The 20,212-nt window shown below is 43.7% G+C and overlaps 1 protein-coding gene across 4 annotated transcripts in view; it reads left to right on the top strand.

Annotated features, from left to right (window-relative positions):
- LOC311099516 (dual specificity testis-specific protein kinase 2-like) overlaps positions 1-20,212 on the top strand; it is a 31,227-nt gene that overhangs the window by 4,108 nt on the left and 6,907 nt on the right. For all 4 annotated transcript variants that reach the window (XM_084140218.1, XM_084140217.1, XM_084140215.1 and 1 more), the window contains one exon: positions 18,965-19,161. In XM_084140218.1, the coding sequence (XP_083996344.1) occupies positions 18,965-19,161 (197 nt within the window). The remainder of the gene's footprint in view (positions 1-18,964; positions 19,162-20,212) is intronic.

Genomic DNA, 20,212 nt, shown 5'->3' with positions numbered 1-20,212 from the left:
TACAATTATTTATTGAAATGGGGAGAATCTTTGCTTAAATAATTTAGGTTCTGATAGTAATTCACATGATTCAAATTCAGTAGTTGCAATATTGGCTAATTGATCATTACTGCAACGCTTGTTAGCCAGTAGACGACTGGGTCGGTTACCATAGAAGTAATGGTTGAGTCTAACTCGATGGATGGAATATTCTGCTCTCTGTCTTATCAATAGATGTAGTTCTGTTCTGCTCTCTGTCTTATCAATAGATGTAGTTCTGTTCTGCTCTCTGTCTTATCAATAGATGTAGTTCTGTTCTGCTCTCTGTCTTATCAATAGATGTAGTTCTGTTCTGCTCTCTGTCTTATCAATAGATGTAGTTCTGTTCTGCTCTCTGTCTTATCAATAGATGTAGTTCTGTTCTGCTCTCTGTCTTATCAATAGATGTAGTTCTGTTCTGCTCTCTGTCTTATCAATAGATGTAGTTCTGTTCTGCTCTCTGTCTTATCAATAGATGTAGTTCTGTTCTGCTCTCTGTCTTATCAATAGATGTAGTTCTGTTCTGCTCTCTGTCTTATCAATAGATGTAGTTCTGTTCTGCTCTCTGTCTTATCAATAGATGTAGTTCTGTTCTGCTCTCTGTCTTATCAATAGATGTAGTTCTGTTCTGCTCTCTGTCTTATCAATAGATGTAGTTCTGTTCTGCTCTCTGTCTTATCAATAGATGTAGTTCTGTTCTGCTCTCTGTCTTATCAATAGATGTAGTTCTGTTCTGCTCTCTGTCTTATCAATAGATGTAGTTCTGTTCTGCTCTCTGTCTTATCAATAGATGTAGTTCTGTTCTGCTCTCTGTCTTATCAATAGATGTAGTTCTGTTCTGCTCTCTGTCTTATCAATAGATGTAGTTCTGTTCTGCTCTCTGTCTTATCAATAGATGTAGTTCTGTTCTGCTCTCTGTCTTATCAATAGATGTAGTTCTGTTCTGCTCTCTGTCTTATCAATAGATGTAGTTCTGTTCTGCTCTCTGTCTTATCAATAGATGTAGTTCTGTTCTGCTCTCTGTCTTATCAATAGATGTAGTTCTGTTCTGCTCTCTGTCTTATCAATAGATGTAGTTCTGTTCTGCTCTCTGTCTTATCAATAGATGTAGTTCTGTTCTGCTCTCTGTCTTATCAATAGATGTAGTTCTGTCTTGACTTTGAAAAGAGTAGTCACTATCTGGTCTGAAAAAAGTTTTTGTTGAGAACACTAACATCGTTAAAAACTTTTCCAATTATGATATCTTCTTTAATTGTGATTTATTCATGGCGTCCCATAAAATCAGAGGATCATCGACAGAATTTTTGTTAATTTTGAATTCATTAAATTCAGTTCAAATTGTTCACAGAGAGTAGGATCTTGTAGTAAGGAAAAGCATGTGGTCCTCTGTAGCTCAGCTGGTAGAGCACGGCACTTGTAACACCAGGGTAGTGGGTTCGATCCCCGGGACCACCCATACACAAAAATGTATGCACGCATGACTGTAAGTCGCTTTGGATAAAAGCGTCTGCTAAATGGCTTATTATTATTTATAATCTTGTTGCTCTTTTTAGGAGATTCTGAAATGTGTATCTGGCAGTAATAAGCATGATGATCAGATAGGCTCATACTGTATGTCGAATTTCAATTTTCTTGATTTAAAGAAAATAGAGTAGATAATAGTAGGAAATGGATTTAGGACAATGTTTTGTGCCTGTTTGAATAGAAAGTGTACTCTTTTGCTTTATGGTAATGAGCTCGCTAGGCATCAATGAGGTTGTAATCAGAGTATATGTTGGAGAGCCTTAGTTGCCTGTGGATTGTAGTTAGTCTTATTAGATTTGTCCAGGAGCAGGGCAAGAACAGGAACTGTGCCACTGCCACCCGAACGAGGACAGAGGAGGACAAGTCATAAATCAGTTATTAATTTTAGACAACAGAACAGGCGTTGTGGGCCTTTAGTACAAGAAGCTCTCTAACGGGGTACAGTTGATTCAGTGCTTGATATACAGGTAAGACAGAAAATTAAATTTACATTATTATAATTCACATACTGTATTTTTGTAATTATATTCACACTGACTGCATGCACATCCAGTATACCTGAAGATTTAATTAAATATCAGCACACAATATTGTATGGATGAAATTATTTGCATCAGCCTTTTTAAGAGGTACGCAAGGTAGCCTACGGATCTATCCACGGTGCATTAAACAAAGACAATATGTCTGTCAAACACGTCAGTGTTAATTTGTCTTTGAGCCTGAGGAACAGCACGGTCTCTTCTCATGGCGTTTCAATGACAAGATCAGATCTCTTACACAGAGTCCTTTCTGCAGGTACAAAGCATTCATCAGATCTATATATCATTGTCACTCACTTAGAGAAGGAATGAAAAATGCTCTTAAGAATGTTCTCTCCCGCTTGGAGTGATGTACGTTTTGTCTGTGCTTTCTGTTTGCCATGTACTGTCCTTGGTCATGTTGATATTATTGCTCTGTGGTGTTTCACTACTGGGACATTTTTGTGGTAGCAGTCGATTGTTCAGTTGGAGCAAAGTAGCTGAATGAATGTGCGTAGGTCATCTGTGGGGGGTTGGTCCATGGACAAAAACCAAGAAGAACAAGGGGGTTGATTCATAAGGGGCTTAGCCAAACGACTTAGCCTTTCTCTGTGTGGCACAACGCTGGCACGCAAGCCCTGGCTGAACCCTGCCATGAGGTGACCATATCTATCGAAGGTCGAGAGCCATGCGTCCTCTGAAACATGACCCCGCCAAGCCGCACTGCTTCTTGACACACTGCTCGCTTAACCCGGAAGCCAGCCGCACCAATGTGTCGGAGGAAACACCGTACAACTGGCGACTGTAGTCAGCGTGCATGCGCCGGCCCGCCACAAGGCCGGCTGCGATACAGCCTGGGATCGAACCAGGGTCTGTAGTGACGCCTCAAAGACACACACACATGCAGGCACGCACTCACATACACACAAAGTGGCATAAGTCCTTCATGCAGCTGAATATGGCCATTGTGTGTGTCTTTGTTTGTATGCAGACAGCATTTGTGTGATTCTGGAGGTTGGCCATAGGTCATTTTCAGCGTTGGCTATTCAATGTGGAGCTGTGACACGTGTCAGTTAGTTTGTCTGCCATCGAGTAGGAGGTCATGATTGGAAAGCATAGAGTGACCATGAGGAACAGGGTTCAAGGGTCAAGGCCTTGGAGTGAAGTCATTTCCGCTGAGGTCTTGCTGTCGTAGTAAGGTCAAGTGCTCTGGAAATCTCTGGATTTCCTTTAGACAAACCTTCTCACATCCTGGATTGTTTGTGATGACACACAGGCAAGGTAGATCCTTCCCCTGTCCTAAGTAAGATCCTTCATATAGCCCCATTTTCTCTCCTGGCCCAGGTTAACCCTTCATAAAAAGTAATTAGCATAACTGGCCACACTTTTACTTGAAACGTATCTACTTAAAAAGCCTGCCTACACAATTGAACTGAAAACAACCTGAATCCTACACGAAGCTGCTGCATTGTGCATAGTTCTGGTCAGGGAAAATGTTCATCCTATTGTATAGTAGGTGCCCCCCCTGCTTCTAGCCAGAGTCTCTGTGGGGTCTCTGGTGGTGTGCCAGGGTACCAGTGGTACTGTAGAGAGTTCACCACCAGTAGCAGACTGTGGTCCAGCAGTAGCTAGGTTGGAAGGTAGCTGTCCTGGGCAGGGCTGTGGAATGTGGCAGAGCTGTGAGGATTAGCTGAGCCTTTGAACATCAGGTTGTTCTGTACTCAGGCACCTGGTCTGGTAGCCTGGTACTGAACCATTCTCACCCATTCCATCTATTCAGTCACTTCAATAAATGCTGGGCCTAGATTGTCATTTGTCTTTGGTTGGTCATGTGTTTGTCAGAAAGCTGATCCAGTAATAATGCTACCAGGCCTCAGTCACTGACGTCTGATTGATACTCCCTGAGTCTGACTTTGATTACCACCGGCACTTGACACCTCAAGATAATGTGACCTGGAGAATGACAATGGAGCAAAACGTGTACAGTACATGTGATTAAAGGAATACAATCTGTGGATAATGTGGATATACAGTTGAAGTCGGAAGTTTACATACACTTAGGTTGCAGTCATTAACTCGTTTTTCAACCACTCCACACATTTCTTGTTAACAAACTCTGGTTTTGGCAAGTCGGTTAGGACATCTACTTTGTACATGACACAAGTAATTTTTCCAACAATTGTTTACAGACAGATTATTTCACTTATAAATCACTGTATCACAATTCCAGTGGGCAGGACGTTTATATACACTAAGTTGACTGTGCCTTTAAACAGCTTAGAAAATTCCAGAAAATGATGTAATGACTTTAGAAGCTTCGGATAGGCTAATTGACATCATTTAAGTCAATTGGAGGTGTACCTGTGGATGTATTTCAAGGTCTACCTTCAAACTCAGTGCCTCTTTGCTTGACATCATGGGGAAATCAAAAGAAATCAGCCAAGACTTCAGAATTTTTGTAGATCTCCACAAGTCTGGTTCATCCTTGGAAGCAATTTCCAAATGCCTGAAGGTACCACGTTCATCTGTACAAGCAATAGTACGCAAGTATAAACACCATGGGACCACGCAGCCGTCATACCGCTCAGGAAGGAGACGTGTTCTGTCTCCTAGAGATGAACGTACTTTGGTGCGAAAAGTGCAAATCAAACCCAGAACAACAGCAAAGGACCTTGTGAAGATGCTGGAGGAAACAGGTACAAAAGTATCTATATCCACAGTAAAACAAGTCCTATATCAACATAACCTGAAAGGCTCAGCAAGGAAGAGCCACTGCTCCAAAACTGCCATAAAAAAGCCAGACTACGTTTTGCAACTGCACATGGGGACAAAGATCAAACTTTTTGGAGAAATGTCCTCTGGTCTGATGAAAAAAAAATAGAACTGTTTGGCCGTAATGACCATCGTTATGTTTGGAGGAAAAAGGGGGTTGCTTGCAAGCCAAAGAACACCATCCCAACCGTAAAGGACGGGGGTGGCAGCATCATGCTGTGGGAGTGCTTTGCTGCAGGAGGGACTGGTGCACTTCACAAAATAGATGGCATCATGAGGAAGGAAAATTATGTGAATATATTGAAGCAACATCTCAAGACATCAGTCAGGAAGTTAAAGCTTGGTCGCAAATGGGTCTTCCAAATGGACAATGACCCCAAGCATACTTCCAAAGTTGTGGAAAAATGGCTTAAGGACAACAAAGTCAAGGTATTGGAGTGGCCATCACAAAGCCCTGACCTCAATCCTATAGAACATTTGTGGGCAGAACTGAAAAAGCGTGTGCAAGCAAGGAGGCCTACAAACCTGACTCAGTTACACCAGCTCTGTCAGGAGGAATGGGCCACAATTCACCCAACTTATTGTGGGAAACTTGTGGAAGGCTACCCGAAATGTTTGACCCAAGTGAAACAATTTAAAGGCAATGCTCATACTAATTGAGTGTATGTAAACCTCTGACCCACTGGGAATGTGATGAAAGAAATTAAAGCTGAAATAAATCATTCTCTCTACTATTATTCTGACATTTCACATTCTTAAAATAAAGTGGTGATCCTAACTGACCTAAGACAGGGAATTTTTACTAGGATTAAATGTCAGGAATATGTGAAAAACTGAGTTTAAATGTATTTGGCTAAGGCGTATGTAAACTTCCGACTTCAACTGTATGTCACTATTATCATGTCACCTAAATATGTGGATATATGTCTGTCATGTTGCCTACCAGTCAAAAGTTTGGACACACCTACTCATTCAAGTGTTTTTCTTTATTTTTTACTATTTTCTACATTGTACAATAGTAGTGAAGACATCAAAACTATGAAATAACACATATGGAATCATGTAGTAACCAAAAAAGTGTTAAACAAATCAAAATATATTTTATATTTGAGTTTCTTAAAAGTAGCCACCTTTGCCTTGATGACCGATTTGCACACTCTTGGCATTCTTTCAACCAGCTTCATGAGGTAGTCACCTGGAATGCCGTTCAATTAACAGGTGTGCCTTCTTAAAAGTTAATTTGTGGAATTTCTTTCCTTCTTAATGCGTTTGAGCCAATCAGTTATAGCAATAACAGCTCAAATAAGCAAAGAAAATCGACAGTCCATCATTACTTAAAGACATGAAGGTCAGTCAATCCGGAAAATGTCAAGAACTTTGAAAGTTTCTTCAAGTGCAGCCTCAGAAATTGCAGCCCAAATAAATGCTTCACAGAGTTCAAGTCACAGACACATCTCAACATCAACTGTTCAGAGGAGACTGCGTGAATCAGGCCTTCATGGTCGAATTGCTGCAAAGAAACCACTACTAAAGGACACCAATAAGAAGAAGAGACTTGCTTGGGCCAAGAAACACGAGCAATGGACATTAGACCGGTGGAAATCTGCCCTTTTGGTTCCAACTGCCGTGTCTTTGTGAGACGCAGAGAAGGTGAACGGATGATCTCCACGTGTGTGGTTCCCACCGTGAAGCATGGAGGAGGAGGTGTGATGGTGTGGGGGTGCTTTGCTGGTGACACTGTCAGTGATTTATTTAGAATTCAAGGCACACTTAACCAGCATGGCTACCACAGCATTCTGCAGCGATTCGCCATCCCATCTGGTTTGGGCTTAGTGGGACTATCGTTTGTTTTTCAACAGGACAATGACCCAAAACACACCTCCAGGCTGTGTATTTGACCAAGCAGAGTGATGGAGTGCTGCATCAGATGACCTGGCCTCCACAATCACCCGACCTCAACCCAGTTGAGATGGTTTGGGATGAGTTAGACCGCAGAGTGAAGGAAAAGCAACCAACAAGTGTTCAGCATATGTGGGAACTCCTTCAAGATTGTTGGAAAAGCATTCCTCATGAAGCTGGTTGAGAGAATGCCAAGAGTGTGCAAAGCTGTCATCAAGGCAAAGGGTGGCTACTTTGAAGAATCTCAAATATAAAATATATTTTGATTTGTTTAACACTTTTTTGGTTACTACATGATTCCATATGTGTTATTTCATAGTTTTGATGTCTTCACTCTTATTCTACAATGTAGAATAAAGAAAACCCCTTGAATGAGTAGGTGCATCCAAACATTTGACTGGTACTGTATGTGTACAAAACATTATGCACACCTACTCTTATCATGACATAGAGTGACCAGGTGAATCCAGGTAAAAGCTATGATCCCTTATTGATGTCACTTGTTAAATCCACTTCAATCAGTGTAGATGAAGGGGAGGAGACAGGGTAAGGAAGGATTTTTAAGCCTTGAGATAATTGAGACATTGATTGTGTATGTGTGCCATTCAAAGGGTGAATGGGCAAGACAAAATATTTAAGTGCCTTTGAACGGGGTATGGTAGTACGTGCCAGGCGCACCGGTTTGTGTCAAGAACTGCAATGCTGCTGGGTTTTTTATGCTTAACAGTTTCCTGTGTGTATCAAGAAGCTTCCACCACCCAAAGGACATCCAGCCAACTTGACACAACTGTGGGAAGCATTGGAGTCAACATGGACAAGCATCCCTGTGGAACGCTTTCGACACCTTGTAGAATCCATGCCCTGACGAATTGAGGCTGTTTCAAGTCTTGGCATATATTTTCAAGCTGATTTAAGTCAAAACGGTAACTAGGCCACTCAGGAACATTCAATGTCATCTTGGTAAGTAACTCCGGTGTACATTTGGCCTTGTGTTTTAGGTAAATGTCCTGCTGAAAGGTGAATTTGTCTCCGAGTGTCTGTTGGAAAGCAGACAGAACCAAGTTTTCCTCTAGGATTTTTCCTGTGCTTAGTTCTATTGTGATTCTTTTTATCCTAAAAACCTACTTAGTCCTTGCCGATGACAAGCATACCCATAACATGATGCAGCCACCACCATTCTTGAAAATACCGTATGAAGAGTGGTACTCGGTGAAGTGTTATGGAGGATTTGCCCCAAACATAATGCTTTGTATTCAGGACATTTCTTTTTGCAGTTTTACTTTAGTGCCTTATTGCAAACAGATGTATGTTTTAGAATATTTTTTATTCTGGACAGGCTTCCTTCTTTTCACTCTGTCATTTATGTTAGTATTGTGGAGTAACTACAATGTTGTTGATCCATCCTTAGTTATCTCTTATCACAGCCATTATACTCTGTAACTGTTTTAAAATCTTTGTAGTGACTGTGTGTATTGATACACCATCCAAAGTGTAATTAATAACTGCACAATGCTCAAAGGGATATTAAATGTATGCTTCCCCCCCCCCCATCTATCAATAGGTGCCCTTCTTGGCGAACCATTGGGAAAACCTCCCTGCTATTTGTGGTTGAATCTGTGTTTGAAATTCACTGCTCGACTGAGGGACCTTACAGTAATTATATGTGTGGGGTACAGAGATGGGGTAATTGTTGTACACAGAGTGAGTCCATGCAACTTATTATGTGAGTTGTTAAGCACATAATTTTACTCCTGATCTTATTTAGGCTTGCCATAACAAAAGGATTGAATACTTATTGACTCAAGACATTTCAGCTTTTAATTTGTAAATATTTCTAAAAACATAATTCCACTTTGACATGATGGGGTATTGTGTGTAGATCAGTGGTACACAATCTAAATGTAATTCATTTTAAATTCAGGCTGTAACACAACAAAATGTGGAACAAGTCTAGGGGTGTATGTATTTTATGACACCTAAATATGTGGATATAAAGTACAGTGCCTTGCAAAAGTATTCATCCCCCTTGACGTTTTTCCTGTTTTGTTGCATTACAACCTGTAATTTAAATTGATTTTTTTTGGCCATCAAGGAAAATGACCCTAAGCATACTGCTAAAGCAACACTCAAGTGGTTTTAGGGGAAACATTTAAATGTCTTGGAATGGCCTAGTCAAAGCCCAGACCTCAATCCAATTGAGAATCTGTGGTATGACTTAAAGATTGCTGTACACCAGCGGAACCCATCCAAGAGACTTGCAGCTGTAATTGCTGCAAAAGGTAGCTCTACAAAGTATTGACTTTGGGGGGGGGTGAATAGTTATGCACGCTCAAGTTTTCAGTTTTTTTGTCTTATTTCTTGTTTGTGTCACAATAAAAAATATTTTTTGTATCTTCAAAGTGGTAGGCATGTTGTGTAAATCAAATGATACAAACCCCCCCAAAAATCATTTTTAATTCCAGGTTGTAAGGCAGCAAAATAGGAAAATGCCAAGGGGGGTGAATACTTTCGCAAGCCACTGTATGTCTTTCATTTAAGCTAAATATGTGGATATATGTCTCTCATGACAAATATAATGATCACGGCATTAGGAGCTTAGAACACCCTGCCCAAGACGCTTAGCCATTCAGCATAAAAATATCTTCAGTCCCACACCCTAAATAACTTCATGATGTAGTCTGTGTTTTGTATGTTTAAAATGTTTTACATGATGAACCTTCAACTCTGCCTGGGTGGTTTCCTTACATACGGTCTTTTCCAGCAGTTTATCACGTATGTACACACACACACTCACACACTCCCCAAACACACACTCCCCAAACATACACACAGGCCGACACACATCTTATGGAAGCAGCAGGTCGTGACCCTGGGAGCTAAAATGTCTAGGGTGACAGGAAGTAACCTGAGAGAGTCGTTTCACAGGGGCCAGAGAGGGAGGGAGCAGAGAGCTGTGTCACAGGGGCTGGGGCCAGAGAGGGAGGGAGCAGTGAGCTGTGTCACAGGGGCCGGGGCCAGAGAGGGAGGGAGCAGAGAGCCGTGTCACAGGGGCCGGGGCCAGAGAGGGAGGGAGCAGAGAGCCATGTCACAGGGGCCGGGGCCAGAGAGGGAGGGAGCAGAGAGCCATGTTACAGGGGCCGGGGCCAGAGAGGGAGGGAGCAGAGAGCCATGACACAGGGGCCGGGGCCAGAGAGGGAGGGAGCAGATAGCCATGTCACAGGGGCCAGAGCGGGAGGGAGGGATGGAGCAGAGAGCCATGTCACAGGGGCCGGGGCCAGAGAGGGAGGGAGCAGAGAGCCATGTCACAGGGGCCAGAGCGGGAGGGAGGGAGCAGAGAGCCATGTCACAGGGGCCGGGGCCAGATAGGGAGGGAGCAGATAGCCATGTCACAGGGGCCAGAGCGGGAGGGAGGGAGGGAGCAGAGAGCCATGTCACAGGGGCCGGGGCCAGAGAGGGAGGGAGCAGTGAGCTGTGTCACAGGGGCTGGGGCCAGAGAGGGAGGGAGCAGTGAGCTGTGTCACAGGGGCCGGGGCCAGAGAGGGAGGGAGCAGAGAGCCATGTCACAGGGGCCGGGGCCAGATAGGGAGGGAGCAGATAGCCATGTCACAGGGGCCAGAGCGGGAGGGAGGGAGGGAGCAGAGAGCCAGCAGCAGCTCTAGGGTTCCACTAGACTGAATTATTTACCCAGCACAGCAAAGCCCAACCAGGCCAGGACCCAATGCTTCTTTCCATCAACACAATTCCAAACCCTGCCAGCTCTTCATGCAGCCCCATGACACAGGAGCATAAATTAGTCATTATCCACGAGTGGGCGGCCCATTTGGAAAAGCTAAATTCCGTCACTTTTCAACCTGATCTCATTTGTTGCGTGGCCTATAAGGATCTTAGACTAACTGTATAGCATATGAGAGTGATATACACTTGCATATTGTGTATGAAATAATGCATTGAGTCTGAGTCAGCCTGTGCTGCTGGCCAGTGTAAGGTTGTTGTTGTTGATCAGGTTCATTTGTATATTTTTATGCTCATCACATCACCCACACAAGGCAGGCCTTGTTCTTTTTGACTCCCCCCTCTCTGCCCCTCTCTGGCCCTCTCCTGCGGTGTTATGAAATCAACTGCTGTCCATTTTGTCTGAGGGCTGAGTGGCTCTGTGATTGTTTAATGGTGGGTGGCCATCCACATCTCCTACAACGCTTAACCCAGCTTGCATCGTGATTGCCTCTCTCTCTCTCTCTCTCTCTCTCTCTCTCTCTCTCTCTCTCTCTCTCTCTCCCCCATCTATCACTCACTGTCTTTCCATACTTATACAGGGTACATACCGTACTCCCACTAGCACAATCACATTCTCTTTTCAGTAGCTCGTATACAGTCGTGGTCAAAAGTTTTGAGAATGACACAAATATTAATTTTCACAAAGTCTGCTGCCTCCGTTTTTATGATGGCAATTTGCATATACTCCAGAATGTTATGAAGACTGATCAGATGAATTGCAATTAATTGCAAAGTCCCTCTTTGCCATGAAAATGAACTTAATCCCCCAAAAACATTTCCACTGCATTTCAGCCCTGCCACAAAAGGACCAGCTGACATCATGTCAGTGATTCTCTTGTTAACACAGGTGAGAGTGTTGACGAGGACAAGGCTGGAGATCACTCTATCATGCTGATTGAGTTAGAATAACAGACTGGACGCTTTAATAGGAGGGTGGTGCTTGATATCATTGTTCTTCCTCTGTTAACCATGGTTACCTGCAAGGAAACACGTGCCGTCATCATTGCTTTGCACAAAAAGCGCTTCACAGGCAAGGATATTGCTGCTAGTAAGATTGCACCTAAATCAACCATTTATCGGATCATCAAGAACTTCAAGGAGAGAGGTTCAATTGTTGTGAAGAAGGCTTCAGGGCGCCCAAGAAAGTCCAGCAAGCGCCAGGACCGTCTCCTAAAGTTGATTCAGCTGCGGGATCGGGGCACCACCAGTGAGGCAAAGACTTTTGGAGGATGGCCTGGTGTCAAGAAGGGCAGCGAGGAAGCCACTTCTCTCCAGGAAAAACATCTGGGACAGACTGATATTCTGCAAAAGGTACAGGGATTGGACTGCTGAGGACTGGGGTAAAGTCATTTTCTCTGATGAATCCCCTTTCCGATTGTTTGGGGCATCTGGAAAAAAGCTTGTCCGGAGAAGACAAGGTGAGCGCTACCATCAGTCCTGTGTCATGCCAACAGTAAAGCATCCTGAGACCATTCATGTGTGGGGTTGCTTCTCAGAACACAGCCATGAATAAAGAATGGTACCAACACATCCTCCGAGAGCAACTTCTCCCAACCATCCAAGAACAGTTTGGTGACGAACAATGCCTTTTCCGGCATGATCGAGCACCTTGCCATAAGGCAAAAGTGAAAACTAAGTGGCTCTGGGAACAAAACATCAACATTTTGGGTCCATGGCCAAGGAAATCCCCAGACCATAATCCCATTGAGAACTTGTAGTCAATCCTCAAGAGGCGGGTGGACAAACAAAACCCCACAAATTCTGACAAACTCCAAGGATTGATTATGCAAGAATGGGCTGCCATCAGTCAGGATGTGGCCCAGAAGTTAATTGACACCATGCCAGGGCGGATTGCAAAGGTCTTGGAAAAAGAAGGGTCAACACTGCAAATATTGACTCTTTGCATAAACTTAATGTAATTGTCAATAAAAGCCTTTGACACTTGTGGAATGCTTGTAATTATAGTTCGGTATACCATAGTAACATCTGACAAAAATATCTAAAAACACTGAAGCAGCAAACTTTGTGAAGACCAATACTTGTGTCATTCTCAAAACTTTTGACCACAACTGTACTCAGACATGTCATACTCACACATTAATTTCCCCTTGGGAATTACACAATCAGACAAAGACTGGCTCAGAGTTTGCCTAATGCTTCAGAGGACCACTCAGTGCAAACCCCTGCAGGAGTCCGAATAAACCCTCACACAGGGGCGCAACTTTGGTTTTAGAAGTGAGGGGGACATGTCCCCCCTCATCCCCAGTGAAAATTGCGCGCCTGCCCTCACACATACATGGCATAATGTTCAGGAAGGCAATTTAGCCCAAACAAACTCCGCTATATCTCATAAATCTACACATGCACACGCACTCACATATACATGCGTGCACGAGCACACAGACATGCTCATGCACACATACACACACACATGAGGAAGGCCTTTCTGCCCACTCTCCTGCACGCTCTGAGAGTTTTAGTGGGAGAGAATGTGAGGAGGAAGCGCAGAAGAGTTTCAGTCCTATAAGAAAGAAATGTGCTATGGTAAGGGACCAGCCAAGCAGGTTTATGTGTGTGTGTGTGTGTGTGTCATGCACAATAGGTGATAGCTCATGGAAGCAGAAAGTTAATATTTCACCTGTCAATTTCATGTTTGTGTTGATATGACACTGTACTGTACTATACTGTACTGTACACCATTGTGGTTAGAAAGCCACATATTACAAAGCAAAAGATGGGTGCAGCAAGGAAACATTAGTCTATCAATGAAAGATGATTGGATATGATTAGATATTGACTTTTTGCGGTGAAAATATGCATGATGCACATATCCCATAGTGCTGAAAGGCTGATGCTGGAATGAATTAGATAAAAGGGGCACTGTATGCAGATATGAGCAGAAGCAATCATTTCACAAATCTGACAGAGAAAAAGCAGGATTTGATCTTTAGTGACATGAGACAGGAAGTGTGGGATAAAGGATTTCAGATCCATCTCTCTATGTAAGCCCGTTAACCCCTCAATCCCTTCTGGGACCTAAATGGGCTGATGATGATTCCCATATTAGGGCTTTAGCCCTTATGTAATTTATCTAACATGTCCTCCTTCCAAGCCCGGACTGTATGTCTGTACACAACATTATGCCTTGTTTAGGTCAGATGGATTTTATAATCAGCGCCCGGTCGCTGAGAGAGGGGAGGTTGGTAAGCAGATTGTGTCAGAGGATGTGTCAGGATGCCCGGGGTTGCAGGGAGAGCCAGGGGGTAGACTGATGGACTCATTGGACTGCAGAGTGGAGAGTGGAGTGTGGCTGCTAGGACTGCCTATGGGAGTTTGGATGGAGCCTTTGCTGTAAAATGATGGTTAAAGAGAAAGAAGGCCATTACTGGCAAGCCGCCACGTCATAGATGGCCAAGGATTGAGCCGTGATGGCTTTTTAATGTTTGGGTGACGTTACAAGCGCTCATCCACACTGACGTGTTCATCTGTTTTTGATTCAATAATATCTGTCTTGTACACATTGGGCCTGTGGTACATAACACACACACACACACACACACACACACACACACACACACAAATATGCACAGACTCTTTGTGCTCTCTCTTTCCCAATCTCTCTCTCATCCATTCAACAAGTCATGACTCATTTCTCAAGTCATAAGTATACAAATGTTTTGTTGATTTAAAGGTAGAATCCTTAATTGAAAGTCAACAAAGGACAGTCAACAGGTGATTATGGTTTACTAGGAGCCACAAATATGATGCAGGTTAAGTGAGGTGTTTTGACCCAGTCGGGGAAAGACACTGTCAAATTCAATGGAAATGACATCCATAAACCCCTATCCATCCCAACACATATAGTGCCTTCAGAAAGTATTCCCTACAAAAGGGCTTTATATCAGACAGAAATACTCTTCAGCACCCCCCCACCCCCCTCTGATGATCCCGCAGGTGAAGAAGCCGGATGTGGAGGGCCTGGGCTGGCATGGTTACACGTGGTCTGCGGTTGTGAGGCAGGTTGCACGTACTGCCAAATTCTCTAAAACAATGTTGGAGGCGGCTTATGGAATGAAATGAACATTCAATTATTTGGCAACACCTCTAGTGGACATTCCTGCAGTCAGCATGCCAATTGCACGCTCCCTCAAAACTTGAGACATCTGTGGCATTGTATTGTGTGACAAAACTGCCGATTTTAGAGTGGCCTTTTATTGTCCCCAGCACAAGGTGCACCTGTGTAATGATCATGCTGTTTAATCAGCTTCTTGACATGCCACACCTGTCAGGCGGATGAATTATCTTGACAAAGGATGAAATGCTCACCAACAGAGATCTAAACACATTTCTGCAAACAATTTGATGAGATAAATAATATTTCTGTGCGTATGGAACATTTCTGGGATCTTTAATTTCGACTCATGAAACATGGGACCAGCACTTTACATTTACTTTACTTTATATTTGTGTTCAGTGTACATTGACTGAACCTGACAAACAGGTTGTTACATCAATCTAATTTCATCATAATCATCAGAAGTATGTATACATTGAAATTGTGTAGAAAATTCCATTTGGAAATTTTACAAGTCTTTTTCATCCTATATTCAGTATATTGGATGGCTGAAATGATGTTGAATGTTATATTTGATTAGACAAATCCAATGTATTGTCCACGTTGATTCCACGTCACAATACACTGACATATTACATTGAAACAACATTGATACAACCAGTGTGGGCCCAGTGGGCCATGACTCTATTATTGTGGATTATGACATTCCTTGGAGTACTGAACTCTTTATGGCCTTACTTTGTTTGTAAGACTCTCTGACCATTCAGGTGAAGCCTCTGTCTCAGAGGCCTTGTATTGGGGTCAGTGGCCTGTGTTTAGACATGGCAGGGAGGTGTGATACAGGGGCCTGTATGTGACCTGCACGGGTTGGTGGCACCTTAATTGGGGAGGACGGGCTCCTAATAATGGCTGGAGCGGAATTAGTGGAATGGTATCAAATACATCAAACACATGGTTTCTATGTGTTTGATGCCATTCCATTCGCTCCGTTCCAGCCATTATTATGAGCCGTCCTCCCCTCAGCAGCGTCCAGTGGTGACCTGTGTGTAGCCTAGCCACTGGTCAGAGTTCCCTGGGTTCACTGGCTTTCTCATCTCCACTCAGGGCACACGGCCACGGCTGCCCGAACTGGAAATGTTCCGTAACGTCTTTCCGCAAAGATACCATCGTCATTCCACTTTCTTACCCAGCTGTGACATTCCAACTGGGGCTCGACCAATATCTGGCTCCTTTTTGACGTCAGATATGTTGGAAAGTAGTGAGGAAAAAAACAACAACAAAAAAAGTCCCTCTCAAAGCCCTCGGAAGAAAATAGAAAGTGTGTTCTGTTTTTGCTGTGGATAAAAAGGGACCTTGGGATGAAGGGAGAAATCTGTCACTTCACTTTAGGAAACTTGGCAGTTGGGACTTTTGCATCATAGGGGGTCTGTCCTTCTGGGAAGTCATGTTTAACTTAGATGTCAGTCTGTCACATCAAGGTTGAAATGTCTGCTTCAGGGGTGAACTACCCACCCAATCCACTCAATGTCAAAGTGACATCATTAGATGTTGCCAGACTGCACAGGAAACTGAATAGAGATAACTGCAGCCATATTTTTCAGAAAAATGGCCACTTGTCACTTGTGATTTAAGACTTTTCATTAAAGACGTTCCTGATCTTGCGAATGGAAAGCTTTTATTACAGAAATTCCAGTAATACTTTTGTTTACATGTGCGCTGACCCTAGGGGATTTGTAAACACTTAAGAATCTAGTTTCTCATGGCCTCTTCCTGGTTGATGGTTGCCCTGGCCTAGATAGTGACATTGCCATAACAAACAATGTTCTACACATGAAACTGATTTGATTATATCTATGTCACCATGTATGCTTTCCTACTACAATATTGTCACTCATACCTGATCATATCTGATCATCATGATGAAAATATTTAGCGCAACTGTTTTCAACTCTGCAGCATTGCAGAAGCTATGAGTTGCTTGTCTGATTGAATCTGTGTGAACAAACCTCTCCCTGTGAGGAGACAACAAACAGGCGGTTGTTTGGCCTTGAGCAGGTGTTAGACACAGTAGCCAAGGCCTTAGGCTAATCTCATGTTTTTCTGTCTTGAAGCTGAAAGCACCAATGACATATGCTGTTGTGATGGTGTCATAGACCTCTACTTACGTATGTGTTTGTAGTTTTAGGTTACACACCGCAAAAGCAAAGAATAATCAGTCTAAACTGTGATTGTGCGTCTCCAACTGGGTGTTAAACCTGACAGTTAGGCCAGCCAATAGTAGGGGCTCCATCTTTGACAAATGACCCTTGAAATGTGATTTCTCACAGAAGTACCATATTGATTCACACCTTGTTGTCTTGTTATCTAACTGCCAAGTATATCAGTCTTGAAGATACAAGTCAAAAATCACTGATATACTTTGATGGAAATTGCAAAGTTATTTGGAATGAATTGTAATGCATTCAAAATACACTGCTCAAACAAAAATAAAGGGAACACTTAAACAACACAATGTAACTCCAAGTCAATCACACTTCTGTGAAATCAAACTGTCCACTTAGGAAGCAACACTGATTGACAATAAATGTCACATGCTGTTGTGCAGATGGAATAGACAACAGGTGGAAATTATAGGCAATTAGCAAGACACCCCAATAAAGGAATGGTTCTGCAGGTGGTGACCACAGACCACTTCTCAGTTCCTATGCTTCCTGGCTGACGTTTTGGTCACTTTTGAATGCTGGCGGTGCTTTCTCTCTAGTGGTAGCATGAGACGGAGTCTACAACCCACACAAGTGGCTCAGGTAGTGCAGCTCATCCAGGATGGCACATCAATGCGAGCTGTGGCAAGAAGGTTTGCTGTGTCTGTCAGCGTAGTGTCCAGAGCATGGAGGTGCTACCAGGAGACAGGCCAGTACATCAGGAGACGTGGAGGAGGCCGTAGGAGGGCAACAACCCAGCAGCAGGACCGCTACCTCCGCCTTTGTGCAAGGAGGAGCAGGAGGAGCACTGCCAGAGCCCTGCAAAATGACCTCCAGCAGGCCACAAATGTGCATGTGTCTGCTCAAACGGTCAGAAACAGACTCCATGAGGGTGGTATGAGGGCCCGACGTCCACAGGTGGGGGTTGTGCTTACAGCCCAACACCGTGCAGGACGTTTGGCATTTGCCAGAGAACACCAAGATTGGCAAATTCGCCACTGGCGCCCTGTGCTCTTCACAGATGAAAGCAGGTTCACACTGAGCACATGTGACAGACGTGACAGAGTCTGGAGACGCCGTGGAGAACGTTCTGCTGCCTGCATCATCCTCCAGCATGACCGGTTTGGCGGTGGGTCAGTCATGGTGTGGGGTGGCATTTCTTTGGGGGGCCGCACAGCCCTCCATGTGCTCGCCAGAGGTAGCCTGACTGCCATTAGGTACCGAGATGAGATCCTCAGACCCCTTGTGAGACCATATGCTGGTGCGGTTGGCCCTGGGTTCCTCCTAATGCAAGACAATGCTAGACCACATGAGGCTGGAGTGTGTCAGCAGTTCCTGCAAGAGGAAGGCATTGATGCAATGGACTGGCCCGCCCGTTCCCCAGACCTGAATCCAATTGAGCACATCTGGGACATCATGTCTCGCTCCATCCACCAACGCCACGTTGCATCACAGACTGTCCAGGAGTTGGCGGATGCTTTAGTCCAGGTCTGGGAGGAGATCCCTCAGGAGACCATCCGCCACCTCATCAGGAGCATGCCCAGGCGTTGTAGGGAGGTTATACAGGCACGTGGAGGCCACACACACTACTGAGCCTCATTTTGACTTGTTTTAAGGACATTACATCAAAGTTGGATCAGCCTGTAGTGTGGTTTTCCACTTTAATTTTGAGGGTGACTCCAAATCCAGACCTCCATGGGTTGATAAATTTGATTTCCATTGATTATTTTTGTGTGATTTTGTTGTCAGCACATTCAACTATGGAAAGAAAAAAGTATTTAATACGATTATTTCATTCATTCAGATCTAGGATGTGTTGTTTAAGTGTTTCCTTTATTTTTTTGAGCAGTGTATATTTTCTGTGCAAATTATGTTTTAGTCTCAGAATGTCTTTCATCTCACCAAACATTTCTCCTTTTCCTCTGAATCTGTTTCATTTGCATTTTAAATTAGTATATTTATCTTTCAAATCGCCCCCATTTTACTTAAAGATTAAAACTATTTTCTTTTTCAGAAACTTTTTTCTCTCATGTTTACTAGTTTTGAGTGTTTGCCTCCAAGATTTCTAAATTGGGTTGAAGGAGAGCATTGTGATACTTCTAGTTCCTCTGATGGCTTTAACACTGGGATATGGATAGTGAGGGAGACTGAGTGTCTGACCCTGTGACCCTGTGCCTCACCAGACGAGCTGTCTAGGATGAGGTGTGAGGTGGAGGTGACCCCTGAACCCAGCAGCCCCACACTGCTCGGAGAGGCAGCAGACACCTACTGCCAGGTGGACCGATGGCAGAAGCTACGCACCGCCGTCCGCAAGCTGGAATTCTGGGAAGACTTCAGTGCCGAGCTGATTGGGAGTGGCTTCTTCTCCAAGGTGTACAAGGTACGAACTGTTCAATTTGGAAATGGCTGAAAAAACATGTGTATGCTTGTGGATACTTCAATGTGTGCGTGAAAGAGAGAGCAAAAAATAACTGACGTTCTACACACCCTCTAATTAAAGTCTATGATTTACTTCCCATTAATTTCCATGTTTGTTTCAGTTACAATTACCTCATTAAATCAGCATATTTCAAAAGTGGCATCATGCGTTATATGGCACGCATCCAGATAAGTGTATTAAAACATACTTGACAGAATACATACATACAATACAGTCCCATACAAAGAGCAACCTACATTTTGTGTACTACCAACTCCGGTGTCAAAACTGACAACATGATGCCTTGGATGATCCCTTAAACACCCCTCAGAGCATCAGACACAACATGCCCAAGTAATTACACTGCAAACCTGTTCTTCTCTGCATTCATATGCCCACGAGACAAAGGAACACAGCTGAAGTTACCTTAATATTGTCTAGGTGTGAGGGACTGTCTGTAGAGTCAAATGAACAACATTTAAATGATCATGACTGAACACTGGCATCGTCTTCAACAGTCCTAGTCGTTTTCCTTGGAGGCCATGTCAGGTCACAATTGTAGCAGGGTCATCATGCAGGGCCACCGTGCCTTTCCTGCTATTGTTAGCGTGTTTGTGTTGAGCTGGAACTCCCAGATGCTCAGATACAGATCAGAGATGGCGTTATAAAGCCCGGTCATGATAGGAGCGTAATTAGAGGTGTGCAGTCAGTCAGCCAGTGTGACGGTTCCCAGAACCTGTGCCAAACAGTCAAAGGATGAATCCTAAATGACACCCTATTCCCTATGTAGTGCACTACTTAAATGACACCCTATTCCCTATGTAGTGCACTACTTTTGACCAGGCTCTGGTCAAACGTAGTACCCTACATAGGGAATAGGGTGCCTTTTTGGATGCACACAGAGAATGCTACTGTGGAGGGAACATGGTGTACCACTGAACCAGTCTTGCCTCACAGAGAGACAATAGGATGCAGTAAACTTTAATCACCTCAGGAAGTTAAGGCCGTTGCT

The sequence above is a fragment of the Coregonus lavaretus genome, assembly GCF_964263955.1.
Source record: "Coregonus lavaretus genome assembly, chromosome: 24".
Lineage (NCBI taxonomy): Eukaryota > Metazoa > Chordata > Actinopteri > Salmoniformes > Salmonidae > Coregonus > Coregonus lavaretus.
The sequence above is the reverse complement of the archived record's forward strand: the minus strand, read 5'-3'. Positions and strand labels throughout refer to the sequence as shown.